This window comes from Ptychodera flava, chromosome 14, assembly GCF_041260155.1.
Source record: "Ptychodera flava strain L36383 chromosome 14, AS_Pfla_20210202, whole genome shotgun sequence".
Classification (NCBI taxonomy): Eukaryota; Metazoa; Hemichordata; class Enteropneusta; family Ptychoderidae; genus Ptychodera; species Ptychodera flava.
In genome coordinates, this window is record NC_091941.1 from 20,384,111 (window position 1) to 20,397,887 (window position 13,777).

Genomic DNA, 13,777 nt, shown 5'->3' on the forward strand with positions numbered 1-13,777 from the left:
GGTGGGAGAATTCCGGGCAGGAATCAGAGGACAAAAGCGAGACAAGTGCAGGACTTTAAGATCAATGAAGATAAAGCAACCAGGTGAAGATACTGAAGTGGTGGAAATGGCAGAACGTCAGGTAGTAGGGAACGGTTTGGCCAATCAACCAGACCTGCATCAACAAGTAATAACGTTTGCCCCTTGCTTTCTGTTCAATTTTCAGCTAAATATTCAGGGTATCTTGGTAAATTGCACACCTAATGGTAAAGTAACAATTGTATATTGTGAAGGTAATAGGAGGAAACAGCTTGTAATCAGACATCGATGTACTTTTATAGCTTCAGGAAATGGCCAAATGTTGTTTTCATTAATAACGACAATGAAATATAAGTAATAATAATAATTATAATAGTAATATCTAAAATAATTATTCAGGATATGACAGACATATATGAATTGGCTAACACCGTATAATTAATCATCCCAATTTATCTGGGAAGACCGTTATGGTTAGGGTATTAAAATAATTGTGAAAACGTGAGTTTAACATGGCATTTTAGCCTTAACAGGCTTTATATAGAGTGGATGTTTAAATTGTATCTGGCAGTTTTTTCTCTGCCTTTTAACCATAGCTTACGTCTGACCGAAGATGGAAACACGCATTTGTGTTGGGGTTGTCATTGCTGGCGGGCGCGGTGAGCTCTCTATCTTCTCAGTTTCCGGATTGTTTGACACAATATTTAGGAATCAGTGCAATCGTCGGCCCTGCTGGGCGGGGTGGACCAAGCGTCACTCCAACTTTGTTATCAAATCCATCCCTGGTGATGCTGTCTTTTAATTTTTTGGTCAAAATTGCATGTATACCAAATCCCTGGCTAGCGCTCCAGTGTATGCACAGTTTCAACGGCTTGTAATCGTAGGACAGTGTACCTTTCTTGCTCCAGGAAATCAGGAAATCGTTGTTTTAATTAATAACGACAATGAAATACAAGGCAGTATTGCTGAAGGCAATGAGTACTTGGGCCGAGATAGAGTAATTTTGAGGACAATATATACTACTATTCAAATATGGTCTTGAATTTCCTCCTGTCAATTAGGCATTTGATTAACTGGTTATTAAACGAAGCAATCGCATGACAACGGCAAAATATGTCTAGCAACTTTTGTGGAGTTTGAGGCAGGGGTTCTTTATTTATAGTGAAATTGCTTAAACTCCTTAAATATTCAAATTACAGCAAATTTCTTTTGTTCTCGATGGTAGATGTCTAATATTTAGATGGGCATATTTAGATTTCTACCCTATAGTTATCCCTATATACCAAAAATCGGACATCTAGCTCTATTGGCTTGCTCAGAATTAGATATGCGAATAATTAATGAGGTACAATATGTGGTGTCATAAGGTGTCCTATCATACCAAATATGAAGGGTGTAGCACTTGTGGTTACTGAGTTGTGGACAAATATGTATATTTGAGGTCAAAGGTCATTGAGGTCACGTGACGTTTTGTCAAACAAATTATATTGTTAACTTATCCCTATATACCAAAAATCAGACCTCTAGCTCTATTGGCTCGCTCAAAATTAGATATGCGCATAATTAATGAGGTACAATATGTGGCGTCATAAGGTGTCCCATCATACCAAATATGAAAGGTTTAGCACTTGTGGTTACTGAGTTATGGACAATAATGTATATTTGAGGTCAAAGGTCACCAAGGTCACATGATATTTTGTCAAAATGTCTGAGATATCTGCGTGAACCGATGGACTCACTGATGGACTCACGGACGGATATGACCCAATCTATAAGCCCCCTGGACTTTATCCTTGGGGACAAAAAACTGTGTCACTGCATCCTTTAGGCAATATGAATACGATGAGAAACTAAATTTTTATTTTTCTTGGCCTTATACATGAAAGTCTATGGAGAACTGCCTTATACATGGGAGTCTATGGAGGTGTAAACTAAAAAGTCCTCTAACACGGCCAAATTCGATCGCATTGTGAAACAAATCGACGTGCATCTGTATGGGGTTGGGTACTATTCTTGTGCAAAGTTTGAAAGAAATTGACCAGGGCATGTCTGAGATATCTGCGTGAACGGACGGACGGACGGACTGACATGACCAAACCTATAACTCCCCCAGGACTTCGTCCGTGGGCACTAAAAACAACGCAACAGTTATTACAGCTACACCGGCGGTAGGTTCATATCCAGAGCCCCGTACGGTCTGCCGCCGTCGCTTGAAAACAATCTCATAAACCTGGCCATATGGGCAACTGTATATGAGCAGCTGGATGCTTGACTTCCCGGACAAGGCGAGCTGTCACGTTCAAGCTCAGGATTATTTGTCGATCAAATTTCAGTAAATTTACCTTACCTAGATGAAATTTTGTCTATATGCTGAAATTTCGCCGAAGTTTGACAAAATTGCATCGATTTTTCAGGTTCATATCCGACATTTTTGAGTTTTGAGTGCAGACAGAAATAAGTTTTGAGGCAACATGGCTGCGACCCCATGTTGACCCCTAGCCCTGCGTACGATGCTATGTGCTACAGCTAACACACAGCATCGTACGCAGGGCTAGCGAGAGAGTTGCCGACATCGACGGTTATTTACCAGAAGTGAATAAAGACTGTCATTTTTGGAAGCGATCGAGTAGCTGAGGTAGGCTGGGATACGACTTGGGCCCAAGAACGCTGAATTTCGGCAGTAATTTGGCTTTTTACGTCAAGTCCCAAAATGGATTTGAAGTCACCGACCCTACGTACGCGTACGGGTCTTTGCAGGGCTGTGGTGAGCGGGGCGATTAGCTGTAGCGGAACACACAGCATCGTACGCAGAGCTAGTTGACCCCAAGTGAAAATGTGTTCGCGATCAAATCTTCCTATATTTTTTTCAGAATTTTCGACAAAATCATTGCTTCTTACATCTTTTGTAAAATATAAAATATTAAAATAACCAGATATGAACTGAAAATGCTCACGTGTTTCATTATATATTGCATTTATGTGCAAGTTTGAACCTTTGCTACATGCTTTGCTACATTTAAAGTGTTATGATCAACACAATGAATTTCACCACAGATCAATTCTAAAGGTCATTAAGTATTCAAATATGTAATTAGCTGAAATAAAAATAATTAATTTCTTTGAGTACTGTCATTGTATCACAATATAGCATGTGTAATTACCTTTGGTCAAGTCCTTCAAGCTCTATATGCCAAACCGTGAAAGCTTGTTAGCTATTTATGCAAATTATGAATTAGCTGACATGAAAATGCAAAATGACTTTCAATACTGTTATAACCTGGTATAATGATCAATGTACACAGCATGTTTCGCCAAATTTTATCAAGTAAATGCCAGTATATATCCCTAATTTGGAAGGTTCATTAAATATGCATATTGGGAATTGGCTGAAAAAAATGTCAAATGACTTTCAATAATCTTGTATCATAGTATCTTTAATGTACATAGCAAGTTTTGCCAACTTTGGTCAAGTCAAAACAGATAAATATCGCTAATAAATGCGGGATATCGGACCGCAGGCGGCGAAGATTGCATTATAAGCGCGCCAACCCAAACTCACTGCATGGACATCACATTTACGAAATCGAAGTCCAAAGTCAACTACGTCATTGTTAGAATAAGAGAGGTTTTCCATCACACGGGAGCATACCACCACAAATTTTGCACAGATGGCGTTGCACTGGCATTGAAAAAGGGTGCATGGGAGCATGGGAACGCGGGCAGTTTCCCTCGCTATGGGTAGGAAATGCATTGAGCAAGACACACTTCCGGGTTCGCAAAAAAACGAGGATCCCATTTACGGGCGCTCAAATATAGCTATTTGCTGTGATACATAGCAGAGGCGTATATGTTTGTGATGCTGAGAATAACATCAGTAAATAAATGACGGGTTTTAAAAGTTGACGTTTTTTGCGATGAAACAGACTTCTGAAGGTAGCTCGCTTGGGGAACACGTCATCCCGGCCGCTGTCCGCTTTGACCCCAGTAATGCACACTGGTTTTGGTCGGCCCCAGGTACCCAAGTCACTTCGACCCCGTCACACTTTTGCCTACATGTCCACGGAGACGATTCAACATGTTCCACAACAAGCCAAGACAAAAATTGAAAATATCAATAAAATGGCTTCACAAAGGCTGAAATCACGATACTCGATGAAGTATGAAGTTTATGAAATGAAATCAAAATTGACAATACAAGTGTTTGTCTCGGGTAATACCACTTGAAGTTGAACAATTCTAAAGACTGTTTTTTCCATACAGTGCAGTATTTGTCAGTGACAATTAACATTTGCAATACATTTTTTTTGCGATGAGCTGGAAATTTGATTAATATCGAGTTAATGTACATAAATATTCCGTTATTTACTGGGACACGTTTATTTTCTCGATCCGCTATCTGCGGACTACGTGCTGAAGTACATTGACTGTTCATGTCAACGATCGTTTCTCCCTCTGCAGAGTTTCTGTATCCCGTTCAACAACGCTGTACCTCGATCACACGATAGTGACGCTATGTAGCTGTGCAGTATTGAAACTTATCATAAAATGGCCACCTCGTCTAACAGTAACACGTATTGTCGGGATTATCGTACGGAAAAAAGACTGCCAAAGTAAGACTTATGAATCTTCATCAGAATTGAACACATCATGATTGTACACGAGTATCAACCGTGAATGCACGTTGAGCTCGGCAGTTACACAAGCATGGTACGCTACATGCATAGCCCTACGAGTATGGCGACAGTGTCCGGCTTTGGCTACGCCGCCTACCGGAGGTGGGAGGCGGCGTAGCCAAAGCCGGACACTCTCGTCATACTCGTAGGGCTAGCTACATGCACTGCCGCGATGCCGATCGTATGCATTCCAAGGCCTATCCCGGAATTTGTTTCACAAACAACCTCAAAGGAGAGCAAACATACTTCTATGGACAATGACGAACACATTTCTTGGCGAAGCAAAATCAAAACAGTGCAGAAGTACATGAAGTAGGTCATGGCCTTGGACTCTGTGCACGAACCTGATTGGACACTTCAATACCTTTGACCCAAAGTTATTATTCATCAGCACTTCCATGCCATGAGGCAAGGTAGAGAACGCGCGTATGTACTCATTTCTGGCGATCGAACAGCGAGGGAAACAATCAATTACCAAGGATAAAGCTAATTTGCTAAACGATATTTTATCTTGAATAGTGAGTTGATGAGTAATAAAATATCATATTTTTAATGTTCAATACGAGGTTGAAACACGGAGGGACCGTGGTTGAAACCAGAGCTATCCAGCTGTTAGCCCTGCGTACGATGCTGTGTGTTCCGCTACAGCTAATAGCCCCGCTCACACACAGCCCTGCAAAGACCCGTACGTAGAGTTGGTGACTTCAAACCCATTTTTGGACTTGACGTAAAAAGCCAAATTACTGCCGAAATTCAGCGTTCTTGGGCCCAAGTCGTATCCCTGCCTACCTCAGCTACTCGATCGCTTCCAAAATGCCAGTCTTTTATTTTTTTTCGTAAATAACCGTCGATGTCGGCAACTCTCTCGCTAGCCCTGCGTACGTACGCAGTGTACGCTGTGTGTTAGGAACGCACACAGGAAATGCACAGCGTACAGTGCGTACGTACGCAGGGCTAGCGAGAGAGTTGCCGACATCGACGGTTATTTACGAAAAAAGAATAAAAGACTGGCATTTTTGGAAGCGATCGAGTAGCTGAGGTAGGCAGGGATACGACTTGGGCCCAAGAACGCTGAATTTCGGCAGTAATTTGGCTTTTTACGTCAAGTCCAAAAATGGATTTGAAGTCACCAACTCTACGTACGGGTCTTTGCAGGGCTGTGCAGGGCTGTGGTGAGCGGGGCTATTAGCTGTAGCGGAACACACAGCATCGTACGCAGGGCTATCCAGCTGTAGCCAACCTGGACAAGCACATTTCACAGCGCCCTCAAACAGTCGATTGTTTTCACTTGTCATACGCGGCGTAACAGAAAAATTAAAACTTTCATAACTTCATTAATATCCAAGCCACGCCCACCAAAACCTTTTCAGTTCTAGCCATTTGAATTCTGAAGATGTCTACCAAATTTGACTGAAATACGTTCAGCCGTTTTTGAGAAAATGGACCAACAGACAGACAGACAGACACACAGACAGACAGACATCGCTGCGACATATGCTCACGTGTTCACACGTGAGCAAAAAATGCGATGTGCCATGTCTCCAGATTTCTAAAATATCGTTCGTTGACCGTTTGACGGAATACTCATTTCGCAAACTTGTGACGCAGTTGAAATTCAATACTGACCGCCAAATAATCTTAATGAGACGAGATCATTCTAAACATCCTCCAAATTATCCAACCATTCGCGTTAGAGTTCAGCTCGCTTAGAGGATCATAACATTCTTCGGCCTTCGTTTAGATCGACCCTAATCTCTCCCATTTAGGAAATAAATACACAAGCTACCTTGACAAAACTTCGTGCACCATCCAGGACCAAACACACTACAAATCTGTCTTGACGTCATCATCTCCTTACATGGTAATCGGCATACCGTATTTTTTAGCAAAGGAGACACAGAATACGTCGGAGTATTCAGTTTCAAAACGTATTACATTGTGTGATGTTGTCAAAAAAAGGTAATGTTACTGCAGTGGTATAAATTACAAAACACAAAAGTTCAAATCAGTTTATTTGGACTGGCTTTACCCAACATTTCATATTGTTTCTTATGCCAGATTTGACCACGTGCTTACTGGCGACCCCTCTACATGCAAATTTTGTGTCAAATGGTGTGTTCTCCTGGAAAAACAAACATACGATTTCTATATGAAGGAGGCGAAATTTGCCCTCAAAACTCGAAACCACCCCTGTGGGGTGTACCTAGCTATTTTGAACGAGCTTCTCGAATCTGCAGCTCTATTTCGAAATGATGGTCTGGTTTTCTCAGCTCAAGGATAAGTGTTCTCCATCGCTGTGGGCATTACTATTCTCAACTGGGGGTACAGTTTCCAGTCGTAATGTTTTTCATTGTGTCCGGGATATAAAACCTTTCCTTTTCACAATTTTACTTCGATTAACACTAGTCCACATCTTGTCAGCGATTAAACATGTTTCAAGTTTAAATGTTAAATTCTGGTCTCGAGCCCTCTTGTTCGACCAAACTGAAATTACCCCTCCCACTTTGGCTCGTCCAGTGGGTGTAGCAAGGGTCGTGCCATCGCCTAGGAAACGGAGGGTGCATTAATTGTTGCATTTCGATGCACATTTTGATTATATTCATAGAAGATTTTGTGGCAAAAACTCAGATAGAGAAGCATTAATATTCACATCTCACTTATTCAAGACTGGCTGAGAGCAGCACTTCCATTCAGTTAACATCATTACGCCATTTATTATGCCAAGAAAGATGAAGCCAAGACATTTTGCCCTCCCTGGTCTCAGCCAGGAATGGTTATACCTTACAGAGTTTTTTCCCACGGAATGAAAACAAATGTACTTGGGCTGAGGCCCAAGTACAATAAGCAATGATTAATCAGGATATGACAGGCATTGTGTAAGAATTGGCCAGGCCCATACAATTAATTTAATTGTCCCGTCCCAATTTCTATTTGGAAGACCATTACGGTGAGGAAATTAAAATGATAGCGAACACGTTAGTTGAATATCGCATTTAACCCTTAACAGCCTTTATATAGGGTGGATGTTTAAACTGTGTCTGGTAGTTTATTCTCTGGCTTTCAACCGTAGCTTACGAGTACCGAACATCTGACTGAACATGGAAGCAAGCTTGTACTTCGTGTTGGGGTTGTCATTGCTGGCGGTCACGGTGAGCTGTCTCTCTATCTTAGAAGTCTCCGTATTGTTTTCCCATAATTATAATAGTACCAAACATGATTGGGGTGCCATTTGCAACTTTTCATGTTCAGGTGCAATCGTCGGACCTGCTGTCACAGCAAGATGGGGTAGGCCATGCATCACTCCTACTTTGTTATCAAGTCCATCCGTAATGCTATCTTTATTTTTGTCAAAATTGTATGTATGCCAAATCCTTGCCCCAGTGTATGTGCATTCTCAACGTCAGGCGTAGATTTAAGGTGTATATATTCCCAGCTCGATCGCCATAAGAAACTCTGTGGACGGTAGTTCAATGTTATCGTGTGAAATACTTTTGAATTCAAAGTTGACCGGCTTAATGGAGCGAAGTTGACCACTCAGGCATGGGAAAACGCCCCTTAAAGACGCTGTTGGTCGCTGTCTCTGAAATATAAACGATGTCAGTAAGTGCAGAGGACACCTATCAGCAGAGAACAAACCCGTTATTTTGTGGCCGTGATCATTAAGTAATTTGTAACCCAAACAAAATAACGCAAAACACTGAGTATGTGTTTATCATGTTTTAGGCGGTGAATGGAGGGACGCAACCAGTCCATAGATTCGACAGTATTGATGAATACTATCAAGAAATTGAGGTTCAAAGTAGGTGAATAAGATTTGTAACACTGTGACACCAATTTTTATTAGCATATTTTACCCGCTCCTGTCTGCTACAGTGATGTACCGAAAACCTGTCACACTTTTTGAACATGGTGTGTATATATACAGTATTAAATCGAACATTTTTCATCTTCATTGATATAGAAATCAATTTTAATTTACGCCTTACTCGTCTATGAATCTCGAAAAGGGTCCTTAAAGTATGAATATTTGAATCGATGAATATCACCAAATAATTTACGGGGTCGTTTGATGTATCAGAGAAGACTAGGAAAAATATGTTTAGAAAAAAAACCTAGAACTTAAAGTGTGTAAGCTTATATTTCCACATCATAGTTAAACACTCGCTCTTGGAATAGTAAATTCACGTTCGTAATGTAATACGGTTTCATGTCCCATTCAAAGATCGAAGAAACTGTCTGAACTGTCGCTGATCTTCGTTTCAGAATGTCCTTCTGGACCTGGATATCAATGTCCGACGTCGACAACAAATCCCTCCGCAGTCAACGTGCAATGTGTGTCCTCTGTCCGAGCACTGTGTGAGGACCTAGCCCTATGCGACAACGAAAGGATGTGCGCGGAGCTAGAAAAGTTAACCGGTGACGTAACCGGAGTGGAGATGTGCGTTGAGTCATTGAGAATGTCAATATGTCTCTTGACAGACGTTATTGAAATTGTGGAAGAAAATCGTGAGTACATTTAGACTGGATCTCCTCCCTCTCCCCTCCCCCAAATAATGACGCCACCCCTTAAACTCTAATTCCCGGAGTTTCCAGTCTGGCTCCCTTCATCTCTTTATCATGTGCAGGAAGAAAGTGACCAAAGCACGTACATACAAACTTTCCTTAGCCCACCGACAACTTTTTCCCATTTATTACAACGTTATGAAATTATCCAAATTCAATCCGCTAGCATCCGTTGACTCATTGTGAGAGGGGTACCTCAAATTAAAAAAAAAGACAACCGGACATGAACATTTACGCAGTTTACCAAAGGCGTCTATTTCAGAATCATGTAAGTCACTCAATCTTCCAATTGCCATCCACTCATTAAACATAGAATTGTAATTTCAATCCGCAACAGTACCACTGGCTTTTATCATTTTCGGTTAAAATGTTCTCGTGTTTTCCGTGACGCGCCGGTGTCAGTATGAACCCCAGTTCATGAACAATAAGGGACTTGCGTCAACATGTTCAAGCCATCCTTCCGGGCATATAGTAGAAGAGTTCGAACAAATAAATTTGCTTGGTCTATCTACTTACTCATTTGATAAATCAAGAATATTTAACAGGGCGAGATTGCGCAAATATCATTGGGGAATCATTCACAAAACACCATAATTTTCTAGTCCGGTGTTTGCGATATGGGCATCTCTGTATATAGTGAGTCGCCCTCTACCGACGGTTTTTTTAACAAAATGGCAGGAATTCTTTTTGTTCGCTTCATGAGGAAAGTATGGATTTCCGTTAAGAAGACAGTAAAGACCACAGTCTAAAAGAATTGCAACAGAAACAACTTTCTCTTATGTGTTTCAAAAGAATCGCAGATCTTGTTTCGATCCTCAGTGATCGATATAAATTATGCATCTCTCTATCTCTTTGCAGTTGTATTACCGGATTTTGGAATGGGTGTCCAATTCGACACATCCATCCTTGCTGGGTTGATGGTACCTGGCATTGACGTAAAATGTACGTGCACCTCTTTGATGCTATCTTGTGATTTAAGCGCTCTTCGCTTTATTTTTCACCTTCTTCAGCTCCGTGATAAATGTCGTGTTGCAAACTAATCGGCTTTCCTTTGCCAAAAAGGCGCTCGCTTTTCTGTTATATTCGTCCAATTCGCTTTTGTTGTTGTTTAACGTCAGAAAGTCTGTTTCGTCCACATTTACAGGGACAACTGCCCTGCAAATAACTCAAAGAAACAAAAATTACCTTTTCCTGCGAAATCCTTAAAAAAACGTTGATTTTTTTGTGATTCTATCCTACTGATCTGGGTTTCAGTGAACGTCAATGTTGTAGAACAGATTTCCTCGGTGATTTTACAAAGAAACACAGTTCTACATTCCCGGATGTTAAACTATAACGTAACTGCTATGCAGCAGTAAGGAAAAGAGATTTCTCTCCTTTAAAGCTCCATAAGCTGTATCTTTTGGCTATTTTTTTTTCAGAACTTTTGTTTTGTCGTTTCCCTACACTTCCTGCATTAAGTCCCTAAACTGTAATTTAATCCGAAGTATTTAGCATATCAACACAACCTATATGAGTATAATCTCCATTTTTACTGTTGAAAATTGTATTCAAGCCTGGACTAGAATTCATTTGTAAACAATAAACAATGATCTCTACACACATACAAGCTGTGTCGACAAAAAGAATACTCGAAATTTCTGCATGGCAAACTGATTAGGGTCAGACACGGTAGTTGATATACAGAAGCAGAATACAGAAAAACTTACCACAAGTTACAGTTTCAAAAGTACTTCACAACTATGAACATATATCCCCGTTCGAGCGTACAGTCTACCAATATTACTATAGGAGGTTATTTACATGTCCGTCCCCAGGGGTGGGGTGGAGTGGGGTGGGGGTTAGGTGTGTCTTGGTCTCATCACACGTTTCCCCTTGCTATATACGTTTGACTATGATATGTATTGTCAGTAAAGATGTATACTACCAACCTTTGGAGCCTTGGTCTCATCTCAGCAATGGTTTTGTAAAGATTTCTTTTTCTCCTTCACTGTTTCCCGCATTTGTCCTTTGACAATATTATTACGCTAAGTTTTATCCACAGTTCCTCCAAGAAATAGCAACAGTATCGCCAAAGTCAACGACGAACGCACCAGCAAGGGTATAACAGTCCTCTGTTATACCCTTTCTGCTGCGGTCATTGTCGATTTTGTCAAAGTTACATGTAATCAGGTGATAATCTGGCGACAGCGTCCACAGATTAGTAACTTACCCTTGCTTGCTTTGGCACATTAGGCAATCAAACGCATCAGATAATAGACGCTACACTATGATAAAACTTCGCGTAATAATGTCGTCAAAGGACAAATACGTGAAACAGTGAAGGAGAAAAAGAAATCTTTACAAAACCATTGCTGAGATGAGACCAAGACGCCAAAGTTTGGTAGTATACATCTTTATTGTCTCATAGTCAAACGTATTAAAATAAAAAACAGCAAGAAGAAACCTGTGCTGAGACCATGGTGAGACCAAGACACACCTACCCCCCACCCAATCCCCGGCGACGGACATGTAAACAACCGCTATGATATTACCCGAAACGATATATAACAGTTAATGCATTTCAAATTCTTTTCTTAAAATTAATCACAGTGTGTAAGGATGGGAAAATAAAGTGTCCCGACGGAAAATGTCTTGCGGTTGAAGATCTGTACATGTGTAATGACGACGGCTGTCAGTGTAACGGACGTCTAATCGTCAGTGCCATCGACGCCATGAGTAAGTCTATACATTCGAAAAAGTATCTGCTTGGAAAAAGGGAATATCATCATCATCATCATCATCATCATCGTCATCATCATCATCATCATCATCGCCATCATCAACATCATCATCATCTATTATCCTTGGTGTTGGCAGCTTTAGATTCTGGTTGATAAATACGGTGGTTTCAATCGGGTTCAAACTCACAACCTACGTTACCCAGTCACCTAGCGGAGAAGCCACAGACAAAACCGCTCGGCCAAATTCCCAATCTCAAAAAAGATTGGTTCAATAACCGAGCTAAGTTGTTACAATTTTTCTGACTGCGACCCCTCCACACGCTGTAGAAGAAATCACAGGAAGAATCGAATATATTTACAAAATTTGCAAAAGAAATTGGAAGACCGAGAGATGATGGGTAGGTATGTAGACAGACTCGGACAGACAGACAGGCAGATTGGGGACGGATGGATAGATAAAGACAGACAGACAGACAGACATCATAGACGCATGGAGGGGTGGGGACAGAGGGGTAAATACATGAGTTGGCGGACGGACCAACTGACTGAGTAGCATCCACACTTAAGGCGATACAATTGCTATTTCTTGTTTATTCTGTACTTCCTCAGGAGCAGCGGACACAGAAGCGGGAGTACTGGGACAAGGCCGAAGATCAGTTGGAAGAAAGTCCAATTGGTTGGAATTGTTTCAATATGTGATATAGAGCTACATGCAAACGAGAGGACATCGCCATGCGGCGCCACGGCAACAATGAACAAGCTTTAGGTCTCAGAGCGAAAGCTGTAATGCACTTTCATTATTTCACTATAATTCAATTTGTCGTTGCCCTGTAGTATATATTTCTGTCATTCAAATGGCTGAACATTTGCTTCCCAAACTAAACTTTAAAAAATGAAAAACTTGTCTACGCTGTGTCCTTGTATGTATGTATGTATGTATGTATGTATGTATGTATGTATGTATGTATGTATGTATGTGGGGCGACTTCATACCTCTGTGATTTACCACTGCCAGTTGGTGCGCAGACGAACACACCTTTTCCCTGAATATGACTCTCATCAACTTTTCTCTGGTAATCTCGCATAATTAGCGATCGATCGACCATTTAATTTCGAACGCGGTCCGTACAAGATGCCATATTTGTTCAGTGCGTAGCGTACTCCATGTTGAAGTGGCATGGGTGCGTTCGTCACTGTGTACACAGTCCGTCTAGCCAGTACAGAGATGCCGAGTCGGTGAATCTAGCAGAAACTAACTCACTTCTGCGCAGACTCAAACGTAACGTCTTTGATCGCTAGGAAAACCTGACCTCAAATAGGTTTGCATGAAATATAAGAGACACAAAAGAAACTGTTGCAATCGATTTTTTCGACTTGAACCAAGTCTTGCTTTCCCCAATAACAGCTGCATCCGGACTGGTTGCGTGCCGACTACCAAGCATAAGAATTAATCATCTCACCATCTCACATGGCTTTGTAAACCATCACATCGTTTACATGTACTTCAATAATTTCAATTTGAAAAAAAATGTGCAAAACCATTGAGGGGAGGCGCTAATACATGTAAAACACTTAGTCAGAACAAATCATTTCAATGTTTCATCAACGTAGGTCCGCCCAATTATATTGTTTGCAATTATGAAGATGGACATCTGGGTAGCTGGGAAACGATAGGTTAATGTGTGAAATACATGTAACGTCTTCCATTTCACAGCGAATGCCACAACTGGATAGAGATTTCGTGAGTTGTCAACTGCATTGTCTCATCCTACTATCAGCCCGAGATGCTCGAGACAAATA

General features: G+C 41.0%; 1 protein-coding gene across 1 annotated transcript; it reads left to right on the top strand.

Moving 5' to 3' along the window:
• The first annotated feature begins 7,690 nt into the window (after positions 1-7,690).
• On the top strand, positions 7,691-12,877 carry LOC139149693 (uncharacterized). The gene is made up of 6 exons (XM_070721564.1): positions 7,691-7,840; positions 8,415-8,490; positions 8,955-9,197; positions 10,113-10,196; positions 11,847-11,972; positions 12,587-12,877. Exons 1-6 carry the CDS (start codon positions 7,790-7,792, stop codon positions 12,679-12,681), a joined length of 675 nt encoding a protein of 224 aa, XP_070577665.1. The 5' UTR covers positions 7,691-7,789; the 3' UTR covers positions 12,682-12,877.
• Positions 12,878-13,777: the final 900 nt, after the last annotated feature.